Raw genomic sequence first — 27,913 nt, 5'->3', positions numbered from 1 at the left:
GAAATCCCTGGCAGAGCCTTTCTGGCTCAGTTACCTTTTATTAGAGCAGTCAGCTCATCCTCAAAACCTCAGAGACTATCCCCTGTTGATTTTTATTCAACCTCTTTCCTTTGAAAATGATCTCTCATTTTGCAGCTTGCAGTTTACCGTTCATGTATTATTAAGCTGTGGCTAAATAAGGCACATGTGCGTAACCCAGGCTCCTTGAAAGATGCCTGGCTGCCAGACAGCGTTTTATAACTATCCCAGGCTGATTCTCAGAGTCTGTAAATAGGTTCCTTGGGTTTTCTTCCACCTGTGGTTCCCCGCCTGGAAGCAGGCAGAAAACAGAAGCTAGCTGGGGAATTCTCAAATATTTTCAATATACAGAGCACATCTGAGGAACAGGGCTTACTTATGGACTCATTTTCCTGTTTGCCATGGTGAGATGACCTCATTGCCCATTTCTAACCATGCAACATCCCACTGGGTGATGCTTGCGGCAATATCATTCCACACGAGCTCAGCCGCACGGTTTGCCAAGGCAAGCAGGAAAACCATGGGTACAGCTGCCCTGCAGCAACCTGGGGCTGCTTCAAAGACGAGCGTCATGAAACGGCACTCTTTGTAATACATAGGGTTATTTATTACACATATACATATATTATTACGTATAATAACATCTATATATACAGATGCATGTGTTTATATAAATATATGTAACACACAGATATTTTATATGTGTGTAATCCATACATAAAAATATGTAATATAACATATGACATATTATATTATGTAGAATGTGATCACACATGTATTATTACATGTACGGTACTACACAGGAATATTACTAGTAGCCCCGCGTCCCCGGCCTGCCCTGCCCCACAGCCCCGCCCCCCGCTGGCGATGCTCCCCTCGTTCTGAGGAGGTTGGTCCGGCCCCGCGCGCTTCCGGCTCGCGCTGGGCCTGGTTCCGGTGTCCGCCCTGCGGCCCCTCCCGCCGCCGCCGCCGCCGCCGCCGCCGCCGCGATGGTGCCGCTGTGGCGGTCCCGCTGCCTCGGCCGCGCGCTGGGCCGCTCGCTGCGCGCCCTCCGACAGGTACGGCCCGCGGGCACCGGCCGCGGGGAGCGGGGCAGCGAGGGAGAGCGGCGGCTGGGCGGGCGAGGTCGGCGGCGCCAAGGGCACCGGGACGCGTCCCCTGCTGCCTGGCGCTCGGCACCGCCGCCCCGGGGACACGGCAGAGCCGGGCACGGGGAGGGGCGGCGAGGCTGCCCCTCAGCAGGGGCCGCGGTGAGCGCGGCGCTGCCCCTTCCCAGCGGGTGCCGCTGCCCCGCTGCCGCCCGGCCCGGCCCGGCCAGGCCCGGCGGGAAGGGCGGCGGCGCAGCGGCACCGGGCAGCGCTGAGCGGCGGGAAGGGCTTCCGAGCGCCGCCGCTCTCGGGCTCCGCTGTCCCCGCCTGTCAGTGGCTGTAGCGTTTGGGGCCCTCGCTGTTGGCAGCCACCGGCTGCGCTGGCAGAGACCCCCACGGCCGGGGTGCGCCCGGTGCGGGAACGGCAGCAAACCGGTATCTGGTTTGTTGTTTGAATTCTGTGCTCGCTTTTCAGGGCAGTCATTGAACCGCTGCAAACGGCGGTAACCTCTGCTGGCTGCAGCGTGGGCTGACAGAGCCCAATAGCTACTTAACCCTGGGGCTGCCCTTGGCCAGCTGGGTCCTGTCGTTCAGTGACTGCTGGACACATCTTCCATTTAAATAGCAAACATGCACAGCTTCATGTGCACACACATATATGTGCATACCGACAGGATGAGAAAGATCAGTTCTCTTCCAGTGACCAGCTGGAGCCTTAGAGCATGAGACTTGATTTTAGACATCTGTAAATGTAGGCAAGCAAATGTTGACAACTGATTGTAAGGTAGTGACAGGTTTGTGTTTATAAATATGTGTGTATACATGTAAAACTGCATTATGAACAACTTACAAGTAACTGTATAGTTACAGTGTGCTATACATATCTGTAGAGACAAATTGATTATAATACAGTTTAAACAAGCTTATTAAAATGGCATTTTAGCAATATTTACACTTTGTCAGCTCTTAGTGGTGCTGTGTAATTGTACAGACCAGGGAGAAGTCAGATGGAGTATTCAGACCTTTTACAAAACTAGTCTGAAAATAGGAGGTTTTAGGTTGAATGCTAGTTAACCTGTTAGATGTACTGGAAAAGTTGTAGTAGTAGTTTGATTTCCATTTGAGCAGCAATATGGGAAGTAAATTTTGATTGTGGTGTACTACATGCTTTTTGGAGAGACAGAAAGAAATTTCAGAACTTGGCAAACCTCTGATGGCAGAAGTGGGAACAGTAGACATGTACAAAATTCAGAAGTGGAGGATTGAATGGGAGAAGAGTGGAGTCAATGAGGGTGAGGAAGGTTTGACTGCCTATAAAAGAAGAAAAGGTCCTGAATTCATACATCAAGGAGAAACCATGAATGTGCATCAAAAGCCTGTAGCACGTAAGACTCAAGGCAGGGGCAGACAGACACTTAAGGATGACATGAAGAAGTCCAGAGAAGAGCTAGTCTGGGAAAGATTGTTTTGGTCAGGAGCTGCATGCAATGCTTTGAGAATCAAATCCTTCTGTTTATCTGGGGAGGAGTTCGTAAAGAACTTTTGTCCTCTCTGTTTGATCCTCCCCTCATGCTGGAGGAGTTTTCATCCTGTTGTCTTAGTAACAGTATCCTTCACCACTCGGCATTGTTATCTCCATCCCATCTTGGCATCTGCCCTCCCATGCTATATATAATTGTGTTGATATCCATGAAAGCCACGCAGTGGGGTTTTTGTGTGTAGCAGTGGTTTGTGCTCATCCTTGTCGAAGCAGCAGCTGCTTTGCTTTGAAGAAGCTATGGCTGGAGAACCATTTGCTGCTTTGCCTGTTGTTGGAGCTGCACAGCACTGGCCTTCTGGTTTGCCTGTGTTGAAACGAGCTGCACTGTCAAGTTCATCAGATTCCGTACCTGAACTGGTCCCTCACTGCTGGTATACAGGCTGTTCCTTAGTTAATGTAGTCCATCATTTATTTCAGTGCGTAGTGGCCTGCTGGAAGGTGATGGCTCCTTGAAAGGTGTGGCCTGGGGCGGTGTGTGCCAGGGTCACTTTGACGTAATAACAGTTAGAAAAACGATTCTGAGAAGTCACGTGAAACGAGAGGGAAAAATTAATCACTTGGTACATGAGTCACTGGCTAATTAGACCAAGATTTCTTTCCCCACTTTTTAAAGTGGCCCAAAGTGCTAATGCCAGGTAGCAAAACCAAAATACTTCCATTCTTGCTGAAAAAGTCCCAATGGAAGGCAGAGGGCAGATTTAGCCCGGTGCTCCAGAAACGGGTGCAGTCAGAATGATTCCTTCAGGGAAAAAATGGAACAGGAAGTAGCCCTGTCATGTGTCTCCTGAAGCTGCATATCCGTCTCTGAGGTACTGTGGTTAAGGGAGAGACACACAACAGTTCTGCAGAATATCTCATTATCTTTTATCAGTGGCTTCCTCCTCACTTTAAGCTCTTTCCCTAATTTCTTAACCTAAAAGATGAAGAGTAGAGTGATAGCAATTTTTCCCTTAATTTGCTGCAGTTGTAGAACACAGACTTGCCACCACTGATGGAAGAGAGCTGCAGATGTGTTTTCTCACAGTGATTTATTTTAGGACAGGCCTTCTGAACTTTTTGTTTGTTTGTTTTAACTCCACGGTAAACTGGTCCTGGGCAAATAAAATTGTCTGGTTTTGCTTCAGTCTGAGGCTGTTCCTTTCTTAATAATTTATTGTCTGGCATGCTAGGAAAGCCTTTAACCACTTTTTTAATAAAGCACCAGGGAAAACATTAATGGGTAGAGGGGAACTCAAGTCACTTGATACTCTATTTGTGATTGACCCCATGTTATCTGGGACACTACAGAAGGTGAGAAAAATATGATCAATACAGAGTGCTGAGGATTGTGGTGCTCTAGACAGCTGACCCGGTGGAGTTAAGTTGGCGTTTGTCTTACTGATCCTGGCTTAGAACTGGCTCTTCACAAACCAGATCTGAATTAGCAGGGGCCAGTGCTGCACCAAGATTAGGCATTGTAGCATTCAAGATGACTCTACAAAGTCTGCACAGTACTTCCTGCTTCCCCTTACCCAGCCAGACTTGGGGCAGGGGTTGCAGCAGGCCCTGCCTGAAGCTGGTTTTGCAGGACTGTTGGTTCAGGATCGTTGATCCCTGCAGTGAACTGGCAAGCAGGGTAGCTGCATGGTGTTGTACTGGAGCTTAGCAGTAAGTCAGACTGGCTGCCTGCATCCCTGGCACAGTTAATCATAACCCTATTGAATTGTCCCATGGTCATTGAGTTGACTCTATGTTGTTATCCAAGAAGCCAAATCCATTTATACTTGGATAATTAAACCACCAAGCGCTTGATTCCAGGCCTGTTAGTAGTTTTGATACAAAGTGTTCATTGAACGTGGTTTTGTATGCTACAGCACTCAGTCCTGTAGGAGGTGTGCCAAGCTTAAATATATTGTCGGTCCTTGGTATCTGTGTTGTCTTGCCACACAGCTCCTCAAATTGTTTTGATATTTAATGTCAGTTATATCCCATCCTGCTTGCTTTGCTGAAGCTGAAATCAGGGCTTGTATACAAACTTCACATGCTGATGGTGTGAAGGAAATCTTAACTTTTACATTAGCTGCTGGATAAGGGTGCTTTGAGCTCTTGAGCTGCTGTTGTTCTAAGCCAGTCGTGGTTACAGTGCTATTTTCCTACTACTTTTAAAGAGGAGTTAGCGTCTTCTGTCCTGCAGGTTTGATGTGAGAGAAATATGTAGTAACAGTAGGGGAAGTAATTGGAATATCTTGAAATGTCTTCTGCTTTTTGAGCACTGTTATGCTGAGCTAGGAGTGCAGTCAATGATTACACAAGCGTGAAGTGAAACATCGAAGAATGTGGAATTCCTGGCTTACTGACAGCAGTAGAAATTTTGCCATTGAGAGGAACTCTGGCCTTCTGGAGTTCAAAGGCCCCATAGCTTTAGAAAAAAATTTTAAAAACTCTAGATGCTGCATTCATGACCGTAGGAGTAAACATCATGGGATGTTTTTTCATCATATCCGGTAGCTACCCTTCACCTTCTCATTCATAGCAAATTTTATTGGAAATCTTATTCCTTCTTAAAGAGGAAAGTGTGCATGAGAAGGTCAAAACTGCTGGAGCCAGAACTGAAAAACAAAAGCATCAAATTTAACATCACTGCATCGTAAAGCACCCTGGGAGGAGACAAAGGAAAGAGAAGGACATAGGTGCTCTTCTGCTTTAGCACACAGTGGGGAAGTGCCATGCCTGCAGACTGGAGCATGGAAATGGTGGGTCCTGTGTCTGATTCAGATCTCAGGGAAGAACCAAAGTCCTTCTAGGATGGATATGTCTTCTTGCAATACTGATACATCCTCTTCTCTCTGACAGGGGAACTGTACTCTGGCAAGATGCCCTTTGTCTGGTGAGTCTTACACTTTTATTTCATTTCAGACAACCTAGAAAGAACAGAGCTGATGATGGAGGTTTGTAATAGGTCTGATTGGGGTTTATTTCTGTCAGTCATGTTGTGAAGAACAATGCAATGAGCTAAGTTTCCATGGGAGTGCCTCGCTTGCCTGATGTACATGCTGCTTGATCCATTTGGCTCTGGTGAAGATTTCACAGCAGCAGCACAATGTATTTCAAGCATTGCAGTGAAGTGCTGTTGCAGAGCCCTAGCTCTCTAATAAACTCTTTTGAAAATGATGGGTGAATATTAGGTAACATGTCAAATCTAGTGTGCCTGTGAACTCCACTTCAGTGTTTAAACTGTTTTTCCTTAGAGCTCTGTTTTTCCTAGCTGTACTGTGTTTATATAGCATTATTTCACTCACTTCTGATTCCTCTTTGAGAAACCAGTTAAATCTGCTTATCTCTTGGTTTCTAGAGTTCCAATATAAACTCTTTAGTAGGGGATGATGTAGAAATTGTATTGCTTTTTTAAAAAATCAAGTGGGGAAATGGTTCTTCCCTCTGCCATTGTGTAACTGAGATAATTATTTTCTCCAGTTACTACGCTGACTCTCTTTAAGATCAGTCTGGAAAACTGCTCAGTACCCTGTAAGAGACAAAGGAGTTCAGTTCGTAATAAAAATTGCAGTGTCAGGGCATATGAGCAGTGTGGGAAGGGGACAGTGGGGTATGTGAAACTGGGAAGCTGTGCAAGTATTTCCCTGTTGCGAGTTTTGGAAAACAATTTCTCTGGACAGGGAATGGGCAGAGAAGAGGGGTGATGGTGGCTCATTACTCTGCCCTACACCCTCTTTTCAGTCTTTTTTTCCTCCTTAGCTGTCTCTGCGACTGTGAGGCTTCCTGCGGGTGCCCCTTACAGGGCTGATACCTTGCTCCTACCCTTTGTATGGGTGTGAGTAACTCAGCAGTCCTGGAGGTGGTTCCTCATAGCTCTTTTCTGGTTTTGCTCTGAATGGGGTAGCTGCTGCTTTGTTTACCCTTTTCAAAGTTATTAGCTTTGTTGTCAAGCTATAACTGTTTTTCCCATCCCTGTAAATCTAGATGAAGACAAGACCACTGCTCTTGGCAAGCTCTGGGCAGGTTTGATGGCACTCAGGTGTCTCTGCATGGATGTATTCCACACTTGGTCCCAAACTTCTTTCAGGGTGGGCAGTGGTGTCCTCTGCCTTCTTTTATCTGATGGGGATACTTGAGGGCTGGACAGCTGGATAGTATTCCTGTGGGTAACTCCTTTCTCATTCACAGGGGTGTCTGGGAGCCAAGGACTGGCTTACACAAACAGCAGGAAGCTTGTGTAAGTATCCCCAGGAAAACTGTCATATGGGGAGACTGGGGCTCCTCTAGCCATTATAAGATTTGAGGTCTGAGAAACAGAACGTGGTTGGCTGTCATGAAATCCTTGTGCACATCATAGGAGCGTGGAGCTAGCCCTAACAAAATCTAGAAAACAAGCTTTGTCTGCAACCAGATACTGAGGCAGGGAAGGGAGGAGAATGAGGAAACTAGCGATAAATGGATCTCTACTCTTTGATTATCTGACCAGAGGTGTTGTTTGCTCTATGATGGTATCCTGGTAGGTTTTCTGTCAGGAGAAGTGGGGTCGTTCACAGAGCTGTTGTTCGGGGTTTGCATTACTGAGATGATCTTATAAAATATATTTGGGGAAATAAGCATAAGAGTACATGCATAAAAGCCTGAAATACTGGTCTGTTTGTACAAAGTAGCCTGTGCTAGAGGAAATGCTAAAGCACGTTTGTTTCGGTTTTCCAAATGTGATGTCAGTAGATACAAAAATCATCCTTTGGAATGCTTGGGATTGCTAGCTCCCTGTGAAGAAACATGGTGGAGGGAAATAGGTGGGTTTTGGATGCGTTGCCATAGGCAATTTATGATGCTTTTCTAATTTTTTTTTGGGCAATCTAAGAACTTCTGTAGAGATGACAGTCCTAATCTGGAGGTAAAAAAATGGTTACTGCACTAGTCTTGGACATTATGTGGGCTGGCCAGGTCACCCTTTAATTAGTATTTAAACCAGGAAGGTTCTCTTGGGTTGCCTGTCTAAATTAAAATTCCATACATGTCAGTTCTCACTAAATTTCTGAGAGCACTAGTGATGGTAGGATGTAATGTTTCCTTTCTTACTGGGTTGTTGCAGCTTGAACAGTAAGTAGGAGTCCTTTGGAACAAATACATCAGAACAGCCAAGCAGCCTTTCACATCAGAGCTTGGTGCTGGCAGCCTGCAGAGGAATGTTCTTCTGTGTTCATACTTTTCTCTCTTTCTGCAGAGTAAATAGCTCCAGTGTCTTCACTGTCCGCTACTTCAGAACCACTGCGGTCCATAGTAAGTAAAAAGTCAGGAATTAGTGTGATGCTTCTTTTGCTACCTCTTGCTGTCCTGCCAACAGCCCAAGCTACCTTCTGTCCTTGGTCAAGGCTCACTGCTGTCCTGCCTGCATGGGTGACTCAGGGTTTATATCCCCAGGGCCCTAAAGATTTTGTCTGGCATTCGTGTCACAATGTGGCTTTCAGTCAAATGTGAATTTCTCTGGTGTTTAAATGTTGATCAGTGTTGAAGCAAGGAGACGGATAGCAATTGATGTCTGATGGCCTACCCCCTTTAGCAGAGTTGTGATAACAAGAATGAAGCAATGAAGAAATTTTTAGCTCTAAATGCAGTCAAGTCTGTTTGTCTCTCTCACAGGGGATGACGTGGTTACGGTGAACACACCAGCCTTTGCAGAGTCAGTCACAGAAGGAGATGTCAGGTGGGAGAAAGGTAAGCAATTGCCTCTTCCCTGAAATTCTTATCACTTACTGCTATGTTGGACACCTTGGGGGTGCATTACAGTTCACTGGCTGACATCCTGCTCTGTGCCTTGCAGTCTGTGACAAATGAGGCATTTAATTGCAGCTCTCCTAAGGGGTAAGGATTGCAGTTACTGCCTCATCACCTCTCTGTCAGGGGTGATTGTGATGTTGGATGAAGGAAGATACCTAAGCTGGAATCAGACTCTTAACTGTGCAGTAGATTGTTTGAGCTAGTCTTTTCTTTGTGGAGAAGTTGTGGAGAACTGGGGTGATAAAGTTATGGGTTAGTGTGGGAAGCTGCTGTGGGTAAAGAGGGGAGGCCAGAGCACACCTGCCTCCTCACAGTGGTCTTCATATCTGTTATTCAGCTGTTGGAGACACAGTGGCAGAAGATGAAGTGGTGTGTGAGATTGAAACAGACAAGGTAGGAGTTTCTGGACCAAAACTTTTTCTAGTTCTGTAGCAGGTACCCTGTATGGCTTCTCTCCTGCTAAGAGCTGCTAGAGCCTGCAGGGCCCTGACTGTGTCTCCTGCTCTCTTCATGGAGAAAAGCTTTTCTCATCTAGTATGAAAACTTGCTGTGCCTTAAGTGAGAATTCTTGATAACCCTTACTCATCCATTTGATTAATCATCACTGGTGTTGATGTTTGTTGGAGTTGTAATTCTACTTCTCCTTCCAATCTGAGTGCTCTAAGTTTTGAAACCTATTTGCATTTAAACAAAGGAGAAATCTGCAAGCCATAGGTTGTCTTCAAATTGTTTTAAATTTAGGCTTTAAGTTTATCCACCCCTTAAAGTACTCTTAAGCCTTGAAGCTCTTGCTGAATTCTCTGCCAAGTTCTGTTTTCAGCCTTGCTGTCAGGAAGATGCTGGCAGTGGGTCAGTACCCTTGACTGTACCCTGGAGATCAGGCTATACGTTCCGCTGCCAGCATCTCCTAAAACTTCTAACTATTGGCACAAAATCCCGGTGGAGGGTGTGAAAGCTGGTGCAAATAGTGTGAGACATAGCTGCTGTCTGTGCCAAATACAATGTGTGTCTGCACATATTGGCATCTTCTCTTGGGCACTTGTTCTCCAACCAGTGTTTGGGAAAATTTCACTGATGTTCTTTTTTTTCAGACATCAGTGCAAGTTCCAGCCCCAGCAGCTGGTGTGATTGAAGCCCTTCTGGTACCCGATGGTGGCAAAGTGGAAGGGGGGACACCTCTATTCAAACTCAGGAAAACTGGAGGTAAGTCAGGCATGTGTAACTTGCATAGGCCTTTGTGTTTCCACCAGTTTTTTCTGCAGATGAAAGCAAAGCATTTAGAGGGATCCTGAGAGAGGTTAAATAATTCCTCCGTCTGCTTCTGTAACTGGAAGAAAATACTCCTATTCTGTTGTCCATTAGAAAAGTATAATTTTAGTCCTTCTGAGGGGGATCTTCTCTTTTGTTCCCTCTGGAGGAGATTGAGCTCTTAGCTGTAACTAGTTGAGAATTCCCCTAACTCCCTTCTGTGCCCACATCTCTGTAGCATCCAGTCTCCTGCTCAAGTGAGGTCAAGGGTGTCAATGAGTAGAACACTTTCGCAATGACTTTCTCTTGTGGTGACTTCAGTCAGCTCAGTAGTGCTGAGCACATAAAGGCACTCTGCCTGAGGGTTTACTTTTGTTAGGTTGGTTGGATTCACAGATCTCTGCCAGTGGAAGCTGGTGCCCTTACCATGGTTCTTCCTTTTCTTTCAGCTGCTCCTGCCAAGGCTAAACCAGCAGCAGCCCCTCCTCCTCCTGCAGCCCCTGAACCTGTAGCTGCACCTGCTCCTCCCCCCACCACTGCAGCAGCAATTCCCACTACAATGCCACCAGTGCCGCCTGTGTCAACTCAGCCCATCGACAGTAAACCAGGTGAGGCAACAGCCATTTGTTCCTGTTCTCGAGCCTCTCTTCTTTGGGGGAGAGTGTGTAAAACTAAAGACAGCAAATAGAGGCATTTGTGGTGAAGGCCTCCCGCAGTATTGCCCTGCATGCTCTAGACTGGATTGCTCAGCTATGCCTGGAACGTTCCCAGCCTAATTCAAGGCTGTTGCCACACTGTGTTGCTTAAGCAAGAAGCTCAAATGTGCTTTCTACCTCAGGGCTTTTTCTACCTGGCTTCCGTTTTTGACTGATGTGTTTTTCACCCTCAGTGTCTGCTGTGAAGCCGGCTGCAGCCCCAGCGGCAGCCCCTCCTGGGGCGGCAGTGCCCACCAAAGGTGCCAGATCAGAGCATAGGGTAAGCTGTGGGAACAGGGCCTTGCCAGCACTTCTTTGGCTAGGTGATAATCTGTTCTGGCATAAGCCTTGAGTTTTCCGGATGTGTCCATATCTACCTGTGCACACCCAGCTCAGCAGAGCTGTGACAGATGGGAAAATTCTCTACATGAGGGAACCACTAATGAGTGGTATAGAGGAAGAGCTTGGACCAATCTGGCACAGGTCTTTTCTAGGCAAAAGTCTTGTCTTGAGCTCTGCTGACTGAGGACAGAAGGACTCAGTGTGATCCACTTGGTCTGTCCACAAGCCCTCAGCAAAGGGTTGAGGCTGCTGAAGCTGCCGTGTGCATTCTTAAGAGAGCATGGTTGAGCAACCTGCTTTTTTAGCAGTCTTGCTCCTCTCATGTTAGGCACATGGAAAGCTATGCATGCTTGGAGGTCTTGAGGAATGTAGAGGTCAGAAGTAGCTATGCTGTGATGCATTTCAGCACTGCTTTTCAAGTGCATGTTGAGCTGAGCAGTGAAATAAACTCCTCAGCCCATCATGCTCCTTACCTGGAGTGAAAACCTTGGCCCTAGGCATCTGTTAGTAGTCAGTCAGATGGCAAGAGAAGGGCCTTTTGAGTTTCTTGTGCATTTTGCCCTTGGATGAGCTTGAGGCAGCTTCTGCTTATACCTTTTTAATTTGCAGGTGAAAATGAATAGGATGCGTCAGCGTATTGCTCAGCGACTGAAAGAGGCTCAGAATACTTGTGCCATGCTGACTACTTTCAATGAGATTGATATGAGGTGAGGAGCAAACCTCTTTTTCCCTGTATGAGTAGAAAGAGGTGAAGACAGTCACCTTTAAACAGCAGTCAAAACCTTGCAGGTTCTCTTTGGAGAGATTGGCAACTTGTCTTTTAGGACCTCTTTCTTAGGTGTGTACCACAGTCTGCACAGCTTCTTCAGGACCATGTTGGTGTTGTGGTATGAGGGGATACATAGCTTCCTAATGGCCCGTCATTCCTTGGGAGTCATCTGCTGCTTGTAATAGGGGTAGTCTCTGGTTCCTTTTCTGTGGGCTTTTTGGTGGAAGACTGGTAAATGTTGAGCAGAAGACCAGGAGGGGTTAGTATCACTTGCATATAGTGGCTGTTAGAAGACAGCAAGATGTAGCATCTGCTTTCTGCCACTCCACCAGGTTACTGCTTTTGGAGGTATTTAACTTCCAGTGAGTTGGCCAGGGCTCATCAGCCTTTCAGGTGAGCATTGCATAGGTGTGAGGCCTTTGCTGTCAGATGGTACAGCTTTCCAGAGACAGAGTAGCACCCTTCCCCATCCCCTCAAGCAGGTGGGGGGCTCCTGACTCAAGCGCTTGCGTGGACTGAGCACACTAATGTCTTTGGAGGGCGGGCAGCTTATGTTACAGTGCATTAAGGGGAAATTGTGCCCAAATCAAATTGCCTTGTGAAATCCTATGCTACTCCTTAAGACAAAACATGTAAATATTTGGGTCTCAGAACAGTAAGTCTGGCAAAATAGTCTTGATTGGAGGGAAGTGCTGCAGCTTTATCTCCTCTCAGAGGCTCACTGAGGTGTCGCTTTACGCCAGCCTGGGGCTCTCATTGCATCTGTTAATGTGGTTTGGATTGATTACTGTGAAGTTGATTCGTGAAGACCTGTGCTGGGGCCTCCTGCTTCCCATGGGGGTCAGTGTCTGAAAGGAGGAGGCTGTAATGAGCCAGTTCCATAGCAAGCTGCCTCCTCATTGCTGCGGTCCTTGTGTCTTGGGAGGCACTAATGTCTTTGGGCGGTAATCCTAACCCTAAACAAGGTTAGGCACAGGAAAACAAACACTCTAAACCATGGAAAACCCTGCTCCTTGGTGAAACTGTCTCTTCAAAGACTCAAGGTCTCTGAAGGGGGAAGGGATGAACCATGCGATTCCACAGCATCTGGTGTTAGCCTGGAATAGGCAGCGCTTGCAGCCACAGGTTGGTTGATGTTTTGTAAATGGCCTCAATTTTGATTAATAGAAGCAGTGGGCAAACATGATATGTCTGCTTAAGGGCTGTGGGTGGACTGGCACCCAGTACTGTAGCACCTGGGACAATTCTTTTCATATTCACTCAACTCCCACAGCCAGAGAGTTGGGTACAGAGGTGATGGTGTGCTGCCTGGTGCTGAACTTGCAGAGTGATTGAGGTATTTTCCTTTGATCACTTTGATTTCCTTTCCTGCATGTTTTCTGCTGTTGGTATTTCCCAGTTTTTCACCCTTTTATGTCAGCCCAGCCACACCTGTATTTGCTGTCTGTGGTGCCACGCCAGAGGATAGGTGGCAACATCAGGCTTAAATAGGAAATATGCCATGCCCCATCTTGCTTCTGTGCCTGGCAGTGTGAGCCATGCAGGTTTACCCTGTCTTGTGGAATTCGTGGTCCAGGACCAGTTTCTGTTTGATCCTTTGGCAGGAACCTTAGAGCCATGTTCAGTACCTATGATACGTGAAGGGTTTTTCAGCAGACTGGAGGTTGCCCACTTGGTGGAGCAGATTTGTATCCTTGGGCTGTTACAAATCTGTTACAGAGTGGGGGAACAGTGTTTTCTTGGACTCCCTGTTTGCCAGTGTTACCGTGTGTTTTGCAGCAACATCCGGGAGATGAGAACTGTACACAAGGATACCTTCCTGAAAAAGCACAACCTGAAGCTAGGTTTCATGTCAGCTTTTGTGAAAGCTGCAGCCTTTGCTCTGCAGGACCAGCCTGTTGTGAATGCAGGTGAGTGGGGACCCTTGCTGATGACTTGCATGTCTAGAGAATGTGGCAGAATGTGGGAAAGTAAATGGCCAAGTCCATGGCAGGAGTAGTAGCTTGGAGAAGCAAGACAAATACACAGGAAAAAGGGGGACAGTCCTGCATGCTGCAGCTGATTTTGCTAAAGCCACTTACGTAGGTAGAGGACAGCTTGCCAAGAGGTACTCTATTAGGAAAGGGTGACCAGGAGTGGGGCTGGGGCCATGCATAGGCAGCCTGCAGAGGGCAGAGCCTGCTGTTTGGTGTACAGGTGGTGTACGGCTGTAGGCACAGTGCAGTTCCTGGGGGTGTCAGAGGTGCTTGCTGAAATCCAGAGGAGCAGAATAACCAAGGGGAGAATAACTGCGGGGGACTAAGCTGTGTGGACTGTTTCCTTTCTGTCTGTCCTGGTGCTTCTCCCACAGGTACAGCAACGGCTCCTTCTTCTCTGGAGTTAGTTAAAGCTAGACATGAGCAAGTTTTTACGATTTGTAGCCTGCCAAACCCTTGATCCTAGGTTCTGCATATGTAACACAAGGTTTTCTCTTTCTAGTGATTGATGACACGACCAAAGAGATTGTGTACAGGGACTATGTGGACATCAGTGTTGCTGTAGCAACTCCCCGGGTAGGTACCTTGGATGCTTTGTCTGTGCTTCCTGCAGCCTTTGGTATGGGATGGTCATACACTTTGAGCCAACTCAGCTTTGTGCTCTGGTGCAGCAGAAATTAACTGATAAGACTTACTGTATAAATGAGACATCTGATACATTATGGACTGCTGAGATAGGTTTTGAGAGAAGATGGAGGACAGAGAATATTCTGCCACTATATTCATCTTGAAAAGAGATGTGGTAACAGGGTCAGTATAGATCTCAGTTGTTAATCAGTCGGGCCAAATTAGGGAAACCCTCTTTTGTCATAAATCCATGACATAGGCAGTAAAGGCTTTGAACGTCCTGTCCTTTGGCTAACTTCGCTGTGCTGTTCCACAGACATCTTTCTGTCCAGGGAGAGTGTGGGATGGAGTTACAGATGTTGAATTAGTGAGTAACCATCTTGATTAGAAGGTTCTGCTATGAGGCAGAGGTTTGACAAGGACTGAAGTTCTGTCACTGCTCCCAAAGTCTAGGGGATGCCCAGCATAAAGAGGTGAGAGAAAGAGGTGCCAGCTGAAATATCCCAGTGCGTCACCCAGGAATTAATGTGGAGCTGGATGCAGACAGACCTGGTTGATTTTATGATACAGGCTAAAAAAGGCAAAGATGATGACTCAGTTTAAGGTGTCAGCCCTTGATGTGTGTCATGTCAGGTTTCCTGTCAGGCTGCCAGGGTGTGAGGCAGCTCTGCCAACCACTGCTGTGGGCTGAGGGGGAGGCAAGAACTCTCCAGGGCTGTGTCCAGGTTCCTGCCCCATGACAGCTATCTATGTGTCACTGCACTGAATTTACTATTCATGGACTTTGCTTCTCTCCAGGGTCTGGTGGTCCCTGTGGTTAGGAATGTAGAAAACATGAACTTTGCTGACATAGAGCGTGCTATCTACGAGTTGGGGGAGAAGGTAAGGAAAGTTTTCTGAAGAGGGTTGGGAGGAATGGAAAGAACTGGGAGTGCTGGATTGGCATGTATTGATTTGGTCTCTCTGTGTCATCATCTCTGACCTCTAACACACTGAGTTGTGCTGTGGGGAGTGATCCAGTTATATGTCTGGCTGTGCCTCTGCCTTCTAGGACAGCTCTACTTGTTGCCTTTCCAGAAGACTGCAGTCTATGCATTAGTGATGTTGTGTGTCTTCACCTTTGTCTTTAGAGGCCAAGGCTGAACTGCCCTGGTGTAGAAGTCCCTGTGTCTGTCTCCTGCAAAAGCATGAGTTGAGAGCCGAGGCGAGAGAATCCTTCCCCAAAGCCACTACATGTTCAGCTCTAAAGACAGGATGCATTTTCGAGCAATTTGTGCTGATTTTCAGCTGAGCAAATCAATAAGCAAAACTCTCGCAAACAGTATTTATTCCTAGAGAGAGTGAATGTCCAAACCCTTGTTCTTTGGTCTCTGTGATCTGTGTGGCTTTCTAAGACCTCACTTTTTCTTCTAGGCACGGAAGAATGAACTGGCCATTGAAGACATGGATGGTGGCACTTTCACAATCAGCAACGGTGGGGTTTTTGGGTCACTCTTTGGAACACCTATCATTAACCCACCCCAGTCTGCCATCTTAGGCATGCATGCCATCTTTGACAGGCCTGTGGCTGTGGGAGGCAAGGTAGGTGGACCTGCACAGGGAGTTTTACTGAACAAAGGAGAGGGCTCAGCAGATTGAGGACCTTTTTCTAAGGGATTGGTGTCACTTCTAAAACGCTTTACTGTGAAGGAGGAGCAGAGACTAATGGCTATAGGGCACCTTTGCCTGGCCCTCCTACTTGCCTCAGCTGTTGCAGGGGACTTTGTCCTATCTGTGTGGGGGCAAACTGGTTATAATCTGCTGAGGTGTGGGAAGGAGGAGGTTGTAGCCTTTGTGATAAGGAACAGTTCCAGGAAGGGACCTAATCTTGTGTGTGGCCTGGACCCAGCCTGGGTGGGTGGGTAGATAACCTTGCCAGGCAGAACACATCCAGGAGGGCCTGAACCGTGGATTCAGGGCGGGAAAAAGCCAGGTCTTCCCTGAATTGAGAGGAGGGGATCATGCAGGCAGGAGCGCTGAGCTCACTAATCCCGTGTCCCTCCTCAGATCGAGGTGCGGCCTATGATGTACGTGGCACTGACCTACGATCACCGGCTCATCGACGGCAGAGAGGCTGTGACCTTCCTGCGCAAGATCAAGGCAGCGGTGGAGGATCCCCGCGTGCTGCTGCTCGACCTGTAGGGCAGCCACACCCCCACACAACCCACCCAGGACAGGGCCGCAGCACCAGCAGGGACAATGCAGGGCATTCAGGAACTGGCAGGAGTCATTCCAGTCTTTCTCCCTCCGCTGTGATTGGAGCTGTCCCAGAGGGAATTACGGGGATAGCTCCTACCTCCTTTCCTGTTTTGTTTAATGAAGGTTTAGTATCTCACAAGAGCTGCCATGTAGTGGGCCAACCACTGAATGGCACTGCCTTTCCAGAGCCATCTGTGTGGCATCCTCTCCCTCTCAGCACCAAACTCACCTCTAGCTTGTCCTATACCACTGGAAGCTGCTTGCTGCTGCTGTGCTAGGGTACCCTTCCCTGCCCCTCCATGGCGGGTTCAGCTTTATTGCCTAGCACTAAGGTTTCTGGGAGGGAGAGGAGAGGAAAGGCTACTGTCCTGTCCATGTTTTTCTTGAAAATATTTCACACTCATCTGCCTTGCAAGGGTGGTCTGACCCTGAGGCCACTTGCAGGAAAAGTTTTGGTCAGAGCAGGGCTTGAGGTAGGTGTCATGCTTCTGGCAGCGCCCTAGTTACACTCCCTCCACAGACAGTAACACGGGGTGGCATCTCCCCTGCTTTCCCTTGGAGATTGTCTTTTACTAGCCCGGTCACTGTGGCATGAATGTTCCTGTGAGGGTGGGCAGAGCCCGTGACCTCTGTGGAGGTAGCACTTCCTGGGGACAACCCTTTCACATGGGGGTGAGAACCAGCCCCCAGCAACTCTCCTTGAGTCACAGCTCACTGGCGGTGGATCTGACTGCTGGCTTCCTGCGTGCGGGGGCTTGGCCTGCTCCCAGCGGACACACAGCTGGGGGGGCCAGGCCTTTCACTGTAATGTATATCCCAGCCCACGGGTGCTGGTTTTGGGGGGAGGGGGGCAGTTCTTAATCTGATAGCGCACACATGAATTGAGGGGTGAGGGGGTTGCTAGTGCCTGCAGAGTCTATTACTCTTACCCCCTACACAGAACTTGTAACAAAAATATTTAACACAGCGGATTTTAAATGAAATAAAACTGTGCAACGACTGCAAGGTGGGGTGTGTTTGAGGGGGCCAGGACTCTGGCATCAGCAGCATCCTGTGTGCAGTTACAGGAGGCCTGTTACATGGTGGTGAGAGAAAAGAGGCAGTAGGAGCTGAGCCCATCACTGGTGGTACTAAATTGAGGCTTCTCTGCCTGTGAACACAGCTGTCCTCAAATTCTCTGCCAAAGAACTGGCTCTTCCCAGGAAAGAGGAGCTTTTTAGGGCTGGAAATCATCCTTTTCTTGGTCTAGCAACAGAACCGTTACAGAGGGTGAGGAATTCCCAGTGTTTGCTAAAGGGCACGATGGCCAAGAGGGAGACCTGGGACAGGCTCATAAAGTACAGGTATGGAGCTGGATGGAGTTTTTACTGCTGCAACAGGGGAGAATTGTAATTCATGCAAGTGAGGAAAAGGCTGAGGGAGAAAGGAAGCAAGAACGAGGAACAGCAGAAGCTGTCTGTGGTGCTGCGCATTTCCCCAAGGAGCTGCCCTTGTTGGAACAATACAAAATCATTCCTGGATCATGGCAGGGTTTTCCCGGCTCTGACATCAACTTCAGAGAATAGTTTGCTCTTCCCAGCTACGGGTGAAGAGGGCAGCCATTTCTAATAGAAAACGATTGCACCCACAGCTGCCATGTGGATGAAAGGGAGAGCAGTTCCTAGTCCTGGTGCCTGCATTTTCCTGGCAGCTAGGGACAAAACCAGAGCGCGGAGTCAGCTGTTTTGCCTGGCCCTGGCTGAGGTAGGTTAGGGGAAGAGGAAAAAACCCTTCCTTGTTCTGGGAAGGGTGGAGAGTCTAGTTCTTGCACAAATAAACCGAGTGAAAGAGAAGGTTTTGATTAAAAAATGCTGCTTGCACCCAGCCTCGGTGCTGGTTTAGGATACAGAGGGTCCACCTTGACTTTATACATGAGCCTGGGGAAGCCTTGATTCTGTGTGGAGCTGCAATAAATGAGGCCTTTGAACCATCCAGGAAGTGAATATACAGTCAAGCTCTTGAAATTATGCAGCCTAGCAAACTGCTTTATTTAATCTGCCCTGTCAAGGCTTGCTGTAAGAGTTGTGCTTGAAACTTCATTTTGTTTGACTCTCATGTCTGACACTATGGCGCTGAGTTGTAAGATGCCGTGCTGTGGCTTTGGCCACAGGGTCCTTCCTCCTGAACCTCCCCTGAATCACAGGAGTAGGAGGCTGGTGGACAGGGGTGCAAGCCTGCAGCTGGAGGATTCAGCCAGTGCAGGCTGCCATGGAGAGGAAAAGCCCCAGGCTCAGCTGCTCCTGCTCTCTGGCCGTGACATTAGTGGTCAGCTCCGTGCTTAGTCCTCCGGTTTCTGCACAGCCATTGAGGTGTCCGTACCTTTGCCGTGGCAGGAGATGGGTTTCTCCAGGGCTCTGCTTCCCTCTGGTGGACGAGCGCTCCTGCTGCTGCTGCCAGGGAGGGTGTCTTCTTGCCGCTGCGGGCAAGCGGGAGCTGGAACCAGCTAGCCACAGAGACCTGGCACTGGTAGCAGTAATTCCTTACTAAGGGAGATAAGTGAGCAGTGTGAGGGAGTGCTGGGAGAGGGGGGTCAGAACTGCACCGCTGCCACTTCGTGCTCATCCTCCAGCCTGAGGCTTTGACTTGCACAGCTGAGCATGGCAGCCTCTGCCTTGGGCTGTCAGCAGACACATGTGCGTGTGCTGCTTTTTCTTTGATCCTGAATGTATGTACACTCGGCCTCCTTCCCTCTGTGCTGGCTGTCAGAGTTCACCCCTTTCAATCCTCACTGGTCTACCAGGGATGACCATGCCCAAAGCATGGCAGCGAGGGCTGCTGTCCTGCCAGAGGAAAGGAGCACCCAGGCATGCAAGGCTGGAGCCACAAGAAGTAACAATGCCAAAAGGGTGGAAGAAAACCTAGGCACTCTGTGCATTTCTCCCACATCTGAGCTGCAGCCATACAGCTGTGCAGCCCTGAGAGGCTGTGAGGCAGGCAGGAGCAGAAGGGCAAAAGGCCAGGCACTCAGTGCCACCTTCTGGGTTTTGGCTGCTGATGGCTGGGGGTGACACCAACCAAGGGCTCCCAGACAGGTTTCAGAAACAGATTTGGGGCTCGCCCTCACTGAGCATGCTTGGCCTACACCTGGCTGGTGCAGCTCAGAAACAAAAGGACACTTCTCCAAGCGATATGGAGTAATTTATTTTTTTCAGAGGGCGAGAGAGAGAAGAGCAGAGGGCTCCTTGTTGTCTCACCACCACAGCAAGGGAAGACCCACACACATACATGCAGTCAGGGAGGGGCAGAGACCCCGGGCTTGGGCTCCAGCCAGCAGGGCCTGGAGGGGCTGCATTTGAAAGCCACAAAAAGTAACAGAGCAGGGGGGCAGCAGAGATAAAAAACACACGAGAGCATTCCAGGGCGAGGTGCTGAGCTGAGGAAGGGATGCCCCAAGAAGGGGAACACCACCGCTTCCTGGGGTTGGGCACCCAGGTTCCTTTTACCACCAGGGAGGACCTGGAGGAGAAGACAGCCTGGCCCAGCCTGCTGCCTCCTCTTTGGAGATGCCAACAAACAGAAGCAGACAGAAGAACATGTAAGGCTGCAAAACCTTGTGTGCCCCACCTCGGGGCAGCCCTTGAGGCAAACCTTCCTCAGCAGGCAGACTTGCCAGTGCCACCTGGGGTCACTAGTGCCAGGGAAGCAGCCCAGGGCCCAGCTTCCTGGGGGAAGGACAGCCTGCTTAGCCCACCAGCTTGTTCCACGGGACTGTGCTGAAGAAGGAGTGAGACTTCAGCTTTGCTATGCCACCTCCTCCAGAGCCCAAGCGCTGTTTTGGATTGTACTGCAGGAGCTGCAGAGAAAAGCAATGGGACAGGAGGATGGGAAGATGGGGACACTGGAAAAGGTACCCAGGCTGGACCCTGCGTTTCCCCAGCCTCTAGTCCCATTCTCCCTCCCATCGACCCAAGCCCCTCACCTCGGTGAGCAGCGATGTAGCAGCCAGGCTGAGGCCCTCTGGCAAATGCAGCTGGGTGTGAGGCTGAATCCCTGATGGATGGTTTTGGGAGAGTGGCTGCAGGAAGCAGAGGGTGATGGTAAGCAGAGGCACCAAGGAGGGTAGGAGCACCCTGTTGAGTCTTCATTGCCACATAACCCCAGCCCTACACAGCAGGATTTAAAAGCCAGGGCCTTTAACACATAGAGACCATACACAGGCACCGGGAATCACACATCTAAAGCAACCTGGCCAAGAACTGAGGTGCCAGCAGGGCAAGGCACCCTCCCAGCCCTACACAGCAGGCAGCCCTTGAGCCTCCTCCTCCCCTGTCCTCCTTGCACAGCTCCTCAGCCTCTTACCACTCCTGTCAGCAACTCATACAAGAGAGAGCCAAAGCTCCAGCAGTCAGCTGCTTCAGTGGGCTCCATGATCCCCCCCACTTCTGCAGAAAGAGACAGAGAGGGGTTAGGGCTAGAGGCAGCAAGCACCAGTGGTCACATTGTGCTGGGCACATCTCACTGCCTGCAGAATTCCTTTCTCTCCAATTGGTGCCACTGGGCAGAGAGCTGGAGAAGCCAGGGGACACATCCCTTACCTGGAGCACTGTAGAGCTCTTCCCGTGCCTGGCTGCAGTATTGGGGCTCCACCTCTGTCCACTGGCCAAAGAAGGTGAGACGGACATGACCTGCAGAGCAGCACCAGAGTCAAAAGCAGAGAGGTCAGGGACTTTGGTCATAGCGTGAAGCCAAGCCATATCCCTGCCACTGGGAACGCCAGACACTGGGCCCCTGTCACACCCTGAACACAGAGGCACTGAGCATCCCCTGGCACCACACATCCCCCCGCTGGCCTCCCAGTGCTTGCCTGAGGTGCCAAACAGGCACTCAGAGCTGGTGAGCCTGCTTAGGTGGGCTCCGAGCTCACAGATCTCAGTGCAGGCTGTGGTGAGGAAAGAAGTAGATTTTAAAGGGGAAGGGGGGAGAAGGTTAGCTTTCACCTTGTAAAACTCTGCATTTTCATTTTCTTAAGCAATTTGTAGCTCTCCAATTCATCCCAGATGTTGCTAGCTGAGCAGGGACTTGCACTGACAGCAATGTCCATGGCTCAGAGGGATGGGACAGCTCCAGAACACCCCCAGCAGGCAGTTACTATAACTAGGGGAAAACTAACCCACTAGTCCCCCTAACCTCAGGCACAGTTCAGTTGGTCCCAGCTTCCCCATGCTGGGATTTCCCAGGCAGCCAACCCCCACGTGGGAGCAGGGGCAATGCATTTCTGTGGCTATGGCCCTTGATGCTCCGGCTGCAGAGCCATTTCTTGTAATAACTACTTGGAAAACCTAAGTGAGATCACACTTCCAATTTCAGAAATATCCAAACCTTCCCAGACTCCCACCCCCCCTTAAAGTAACCTCAAGAAAGTCCACATTTTCTGGAAATGGGGCAAGCAGCAGTCACTCAGCTGAGAGACCAATTTCCTTCTCCTTGGGGCAGCAGTATGGGGTATTACCTACCAGCTACATCAAGCAGCAGGTTCCTGGGGTTGAGATCCCGGCAAAATATACCCTGTTGGTGAAGTCCCTCTAAGGCCAGGAGGATTTCTGCTGCCCACAGCTGCACCTGCTCCTCCTTTACAGCCCACGCTCTCCGGTTGTGCCCATGGGAAGCCAAAGCCCTGCATTGTCCTGATGGTGGCTGTTTGCTGAGCTGGCCACAGGTCTGGCTTGCTCCCCATGAGGGCTCCCACACAGCTGAGTCAGGCACAGACGGTTTGCCAGAGCTGGACAAGGCAGCTCCTGCAGGAAGCTGCCTCTCACCGAGGGTCAGGAGGGGCTGAGCCTGGGAGGCCTCAGACACTTTCTGAGTTGGCAGTTGCCCTGCCCCTGGCTGGCCCCCTCTCACAGTCTTTGGTACAGGGACAAGCCCCTGGGGAAGCCTGGGGCCTTGTTGGGAGGCTGTTCTCTCTGATATGCAGCCTGTGCCACTAGTTAGATCATTCTGTCGGTAGACAACCAGGCCCTGGCTGGCAAGGTGGCCAGGACATTTGGCTGACGCTGCTGGAAAATGGTCCACAACACCAGACACAGTCTGTGTCACGCTTAGATCCTGTCCTCCGTGTGCAGCCCTCATGCTGCTGGCAGGAGCCAGGAGAAGCTGGCAGTGGTTCCCTGAGCCAGAGTCTGTGGGGTCAGGGGACTGCTCCTGAGGGAGTGAGGCATCAGTGTTTCCCAATACCCAGTAGTTCACAGAGCCTGGGAGGCCACTGCCTATCCAAACAGGGAAGATGGATAGTTGGCTGCCACCCTGGGAGTTTCCCACACCATCCGCTGTGTCATGGTCCCTGAGGGCTTGCATGGTGTTTGAATATGCAGAGTCCTGCTGGACACAGTACTTAGAGCGGAGGTGAGACCACAGTGTCTCCCCTGGAAAGCAGAAAGAGAACAAGTGATGAGGCAGAAAGTATCCATGGTTCCCCCACTGTGGACATGGCCCATTCAGGCCCAGGTTAGTGGGGATGTGATTGAGCATCATTTATGTCTCCAGCAGCAAAGCTCAAGTCCATGCAGAATACACTCCTGCCCTACAGGCACACCATGCCCAATGCCACACCTTCCCCAGGACCTGGCACACCAAAGTCCCATTCTCTCCTCCTTTGGCAGCCCTCTCCCCATTCTGCACAGTCTTCTTGATCCCAGCTCTGCCACTTCCATATCACAGACAAGCCACATATTTACAGATGCTCCTGATCCCACTGCCACCCCCACTTTCCTCTGAAAGACTTTCCTTCCTGTGTGACAGAGATGCCAGAGACCTCCCACAGCATGGCACGAGCCCATGGATCAGCAGTGAGCCAGAGCAGCAAGCTCCGGAGCCCACAGCATGCTACCAGGCCTTCCCAGCCTCACTACATTAAGTGCTGGCTGCTTTCTGCAAACTTATTCTATAGCAATGCCCAAGGAGTAGAGCCTGTTCTCCAACACACCTTAGCCTCCATTTGTCATTACTGGACTCCAGCTGCTGTTCCCTATACATCCATTCAACCAGCAGAGAGTAAATAAGCTCCTTGGGACAAGCCTCCACCTTGTCATACTTCTTCACCAGGATCTGGGACAAGCCTCAAGGATGCCTCCTTGTTGTACCCAAATCCCAGTATGCTCACTGCCCCTTACGCCCTGATATTCCATCTCCTCTCTTTGATATGATCTCAAAATCCAGTGTGACCTTTTGTAAACAAAAAAATGCTTTATAAATGTCTTGTCAGAAGATTGTTTTGTTCTACAACATTCAAGCGAACTACCTCATTTCATTTTCCTTCTCCATCACCTTCCTGTTATGGTCAATGCCAGTAAAATGAAGAGGTTTTTCTTTTCAAGATGGTGGATCACATCATTACCTAAAGGCATCACCGCTCCCTCCCATGAGGCCCAGTGGCTCATCTCTCTAAAGACTAAGGCTAGTTTCCATATAACACCCCCACACACACAACCTCTTTTCCTTGTAGGTCTCCATAGGCCCATTTCTAGGTTACATCCCCAGTAAGTTCTTATCAAACTCCTGGAATTCACAGCTGAGCAGCTCTGTCCATGGAGTGTCCAAGCCCTGGTACTCACCACCCTTCTATGAAGAAGACAGCTTACACTATCACTATAAAAAACAGTCCGAAAACAGTAGGAGAAACATTTCAGATTTTAAAGGAAGGATGGTTAGGGATAAACCAGGATGCTTTACAGATGGGAGGCAAGGCTGTCCTCACTCACCCTGCACGTGCTCCAGATGGAGGAAGATGGAGTCCTCACTCACATAGTAGCACAACAGCTTGACCATGAAGGGGACCCCATGAGGGATGATGGTCTGTCGCTCACGGGTCTCAACGTGGGATTTGGGGAGGCTCTGAGGAGGTACAGGTAGATGGGTGTTACAGCAGGACTTGTGTGTCCTTGGATGTAACTTGGGTGTTACAGGTGGGGACTTGGACTCCATGCAGCCTAGCTCCTGGCAGGGCTGGAGGCCAGCCAGAAGGGAGTGCGCCTTCTGCCAAGCCCCATGGCTGCTCCCTTGTCAGCTGCAAAGGAGCTCCCCATCTGTTCAAACCTGCAGCTCATACGGAGTCTGCCAGGCCCCAGCACCCAGCTGTGATAAAGCAGCGCTCTGCAAAGCTCTGCCAAGGTAGGGCACTCTCCATCTGCACTGTGGGGCCCAGAGGGCACAGCTGGTCAAGCAGTGACTCCTCTGTAACCGCCCTGCTCCCTTCAAGCAGGAACCTACCATCCCAGCCCTTTCTCTGCTTCCCCTGGAAATGCTGCTTCTCCCTCTCCTGCCAGATCCTCCTTGTCCAGTTACTGAAGCCCTTCATTGTTAGTTCCAAGGGCACTGAAAAATACTCTAGGACTTGTGCTGAGCACACCTCACCCACAATCTGTTTCAGAGGTTGACCCAGATTAACACGGGCTTGAAGCGTTACAAGTCAAGAGAAACGGATGACCAAGGAGAACCACTTCCCTTCTGATCACAGAGGATGGCTGAGGCAGCCAAAAGAAGGTTTTTGAACCATGAACATCATCCAGCCTCTAAGAGCTGCTGGTTTTTGTTCCTCTGCTTGGACAAGGTGGCCCCAGCCTGAGAGGGAGAAGCAGGCAGACAAAACTGAAAACACCCACCTTGAGTATAAAGGTCTCACCAGTGGCTGGATCCTGGACAATCTGCACCTGGGACAGTATACACAGTACTGGTCAGAAGCGGTGACCCAACACACAGCCTACAGGAATGACCCAAGGGACTCAACTCTGGAACTGAAACAAGCTCCCACCCAACTGGAAGAGTTTGGTGGGGCTCAGACCCCTAGACTTGAAAGACAAAACACAGGTTATTGGCAAGGAGATAGCCATGCAGCCAAGCAGCAGGAAATTAATTAAACCAAGAGGTGGCTCCCATTCCAGTTTTGCTTCCTCCACACTCAAGGGTTTCACAGTGCTCTTTCTGGGCTGGGGGGGGGGGGATTCGCTGGGCTCAAACCTGGGCCTCAGCAGGACAGGAGGATCGCATCAGTCCTGACAAACTGAGATGTGTGAACATCAGTGGAGAGCAATGTGCAGTGCGTGTGTGGATACAGTAAGTCTGGCATCTTCACCCCAAGATAATGAACTTCTAATTAGTTTATTCATCCAGATAGCTCAGCTTCTGCTGAAGCCTAGATTATCCACAGGAGCCCACCATCATGGCACCTGGGCATCAAGCACAATCCCATATGTGGGAAAGAACCAGATGCATAAACCTGCCTGTAAGTATCTTGGGAGCTCTGGTAAGAAAAAGTAATGGGGACATTAACAGATTTCCCAAATAACTCCTTAAGGGGTCTTGAGTCCTCTCCTGTGAATTTTTCTGGGTGGGAATGGTATGGATGGATACCCCAATGTTGCTTGATGGATGTGCTGAGGGCTGGCACCCCCATTCCAACTGCTAGAACCCTCCAGCTTATGCTCCCTTTGGTCCAGCCCCAGCCTCATCCCCCATCTCCAGGTCAAGTCATTACCTTATCAATCACTCCCACAACCTTACACCGTCTCAGGTTCTCCACTGCCGAGCTCAGTGTCCTGATTGGCCGGAAGCGCAGGCTGCTGTAGCCCTGCAAGGTGATAAGAGAAGAGGATGAAGGACCCTGAAATGCTGCTGTCCATTACAGTGTGTGAAAAAAGTCCCCGCATTTTCCAGAGCGGGCAGCAATACTGCCTAGCTGGTCAACACTCCATGGTTCATTTCTAACATCAGCTGGACCATTTTCTTGGCCACCCCCTGGATTTCTACATTTTTTAGGGAAAGCTTGCACTTGCAGCAGAGGTAAAAATCACACCAAAATTTGTAGCTAGACCTGGACTGTTTCAACACTAAGGGGATCTGTGTGGAAGGTAGTTGTCTTTCTCCCTGTATTCTTTCCACTAGGCTCTGACCTCACCCTACCTCGCCCTCTTCTCCCTTCTTTAACTACCTCCTTCCCACAATACAGAAAGCAGCCATTGTTTTTGGTTTCCATACAGATGGGAATGATGACAGGGAATAGGACATTTTTAACATTTAACAGGGTGGTTCCCTGCAGTGGCTTCAGTCTCCACAAAAATGTCCATACCCACTATGGTATGGTGGCAGCAAGCTAAGCACACACGCTTTGGAGGGTGGCATCCTAGAAGCACCCTCGGCAACCTGGGCCCACCTCAGCTCCTTGATCCAGGCAGGGCGAAGAGCTGCCAGCTCCCTTGCAGCCACTGGCAGGCCAGGACACTCTGCAGCTTGATGCACCTGCCGTTTTCTCTACACCATCTTAGTGTGGCATCTGGCAGACAGACAAGGAGGCCCACTGGGGCTGCTTTACCTGCGTGTCCACACCCCCACCCCCGTTTGCCAGCGCCACAGAACCGCTGCCAGGCCGCCCACGCGGCCCCACGCCGGCCCCTCACCGCGGCGGTGCTGCTGCCCCCGCCCGCCCGCTGCAGGTGGCAATTGAAGATTTCCTCGGCGCGCCGCAGGTACTGGGTGATCTTCCGCTTCACGGCCTCCCGACGCTCCTTGTTGGGGTCAACTGCGGTCGGAGCAAAGGGTGGGTGTGAGGGGCCTGGCACGGTCCCGGAGGACTGGCCACAGCCCCCAGGCGGATGCCCCAGCCCCCTCACCGTTCTCCCGGTAGGAATGCACTCCCTGGACTGACGCCCCAGTGCCCTCACGACAATCCCTAGAGGGATTTCTCCCCCCTCCTCTTGTCATTCTCCCTGTAGGGATACCTTGGCCCCCCAGGGGACTCCCGATATGAATACCCCGGTCCCCTGGCTGGCGTCCCCGGAGGGATGCCCCGGTCCTCTGCCCCCGGGAGGCCGCACACACCCTGCACGCCGCGGAGCAGCACGTCCACGCCGTTCTGGTAGTGGTTGAAGGCCTCCTCGTAGTCCTCGCTGACGTCCCGCTCCAGCGCCAGCCGCAGCTGCCGCGCCGCCTCCACCAGGTAGTCCCGGCGCCCGCCGCCCTCGGGCCCCGCCAGGACGACGCGGCCCCGCAGCTGCCCCAGGTAGACGCGGGCCTGCGCCAGCGCCCGGGAGCAGGGCTCGGCCTCCGCCCGGCTCATGGCCCCGCGCCGCCGCCCCGCGCCGCCGGGACACCGGGAGCGGGGCTGCGGGCTCCGCCGGGGAGCGACGCACGCCCCGGCCCCTTCGCTTACCGGCACGGCCCCGCCGGCACGGCCCCCGGCCCCACGCCTCCGCCGCCCCCGCGGTCCCGCACCTGGGTAGCGCGGGCGCCAGCATCCCCCGGCGCCGCCGGGCGGGGCGGCAGGGGCGCGGCAGGGGCGGGAGGCGCTGATTGGCCGCGGATGAGATCATCATCATCACCATCATCATCACCATCATCATCACCATCATCACCATCACCATCGCCCCCCGCGGGGTCCGTGCCCGGGTCCCCCCGCCGGGGTCCCGCCCCCGCCCGAGGCAGGCGCTCCATCGCTCGGTTAATGCGCGGTGAGCGCCCGTCGCTCCACTTGCTTTATTGTCATCCTTATTCACCATTAATTGCCCTTAATTAACCAAGCTCCCGTTCATTAAAAGCTGCTTTTGCCGCCGCGTTTTCTTCCTCCCACAACGCATAATTAGCTGTGT

The 27,913-nt window shown here is 50.6% G+C and overlaps 2 protein-coding genes across 4 annotated transcripts; one reads left to right on the top strand and one right to left on the bottom strand.

Annotated features, from left to right (window-relative positions):
- Positions 1 to 970: 970 nt before the first annotated feature.
- DLST (dihydrolipoamide S-succinyltransferase) lies at positions 971 to 17,303 on the top strand. Its single transcript, XM_048305634.1, has 15 exons — positions 971 to 1,076; positions 5,479 to 5,512; positions 6,808 to 6,856; positions 7,850 to 7,905; positions 8,266 to 8,340; positions 8,741 to 8,796; positions 9,495 to 9,606; positions 10,101 to 10,259; positions 10,541 to 10,626; positions 11,298 to 11,395; positions 13,237 to 13,367; positions 13,936 to 14,009; positions 14,859 to 14,942; positions 15,474 to 15,641; positions 16,107 to 17,303. The coding sequence occupies exons 1-15, from the start codon at positions 1,008 to 1,010 to the stop codon at positions 16,239 to 16,241; spliced, it is 1,386 nt and encodes a 461-aa protein (XP_048161591.1). The 5' UTR covers positions 971 to 1,007; the 3' UTR covers positions 16,242 to 17,303.
- A 2,153-nt stretch (positions 17,304 to 19,456) lies between these two features.
- Positions 19,457 to 27,481, bottom strand: RPS6KL1 (ribosomal protein S6 kinase like 1). Of its 3 annotated transcripts, XM_048305632.1 has the most exons (10): positions 27,147 to 27,477; positions 26,726 to 26,847; positions 25,807 to 25,899; positions 24,935 to 24,982; positions 24,035 to 24,167; positions 21,791 to 22,699; positions 20,873 to 20,962; positions 20,637 to 20,719; positions 20,257 to 20,352; positions 19,457 to 20,130 (listed from the first exon to the last, which is right to left on the bottom strand). In XM_048305632.1, exons 1-10 carry the CDS (start codon positions 27,382 to 27,384, stop codon positions 20,020 to 20,022), a joined length of 1,923 nt encoding a protein of 640 aa, XP_048161589.1. In that variant the 5' UTR covers positions 27,385 to 27,477; the 3' UTR covers positions 19,457 to 20,019. The 3 variants fall into 3 exon arrangements, with proteins under 3 accessions (XP_048161589.1, XP_048161590.1, XP_048161588.1); XM_048305633.1 differs by lacking the exon at positions 21,791 to 22,699 and having other exon boundaries at positions 27,147 to 27,481; XM_048305631.1 differs by lacking the exon at positions 20,637 to 20,719 and having other exon boundaries at positions 27,147 to 27,480.
- Positions 27,482 to 27,913: the final 432 nt, after the last annotated feature.

The sequence above is a fragment of the Corvus hawaiiensis genome, chromosome 6 (genome assembly GCF_020740725.1).
Source record: "Corvus hawaiiensis isolate bCorHaw1 chromosome 6, bCorHaw1.pri.cur, whole genome shotgun sequence".
NCBI lineage: Eukaryota > Metazoa > Chordata > Aves > Passeriformes > Corvidae > Corvus > Corvus hawaiiensis.
The sequence above is the reverse complement of the archived record's forward strand: the minus strand, read 5'-3'. Positions and strand labels throughout refer to the sequence as shown.

Bases quoted from the DNA above. Each gene is read 5' to 3' on its own strand.
- RPS6KL1 (XM_048305631.1), bottom strand. From the start codon at position 27,384: ATGAGCCGGGCGGAGGCCGAGCCCTGCTCCCGGGCGCTGGCGCAGGCC. The intron at 26,848-27,146 runs GTGTGTGCGGCC...CTCCGACCGCAG, and splicing joins GCTGCTCCGCGGCGTGCAGG to TTGACCCCAACAAGGAGCGT. The intron at 20,131-20,256 runs GTGAGGGGCTTG...TTTTCTCTGCAG, and splicing joins CTACATCGCTGCTCACCGAG to CTCCTGCAGTACAATCCAAA.
- DLST (XM_048305634.1), top strand. From the start codon at position 1,008: ATGGTGCCGCTGTGGCGGTCCCGCTGCCTCGGCCGCGCGCTGGGCCGC. The intron at 1,077-5,478 runs GTACGGCCCGCG...TCTCTCTGACAG, and splicing joins CGCTGCGCGCCCTCCGACAG to GGGAACTGTACTCTGGCAAG. The intron at 5,513-6,807 runs GTGAGTCTTACA...TCTCATTCACAG, and splicing joins GGCAAGATGCCCTTTGTCTG to GGGTGTCTGGGAGCCAAGGA.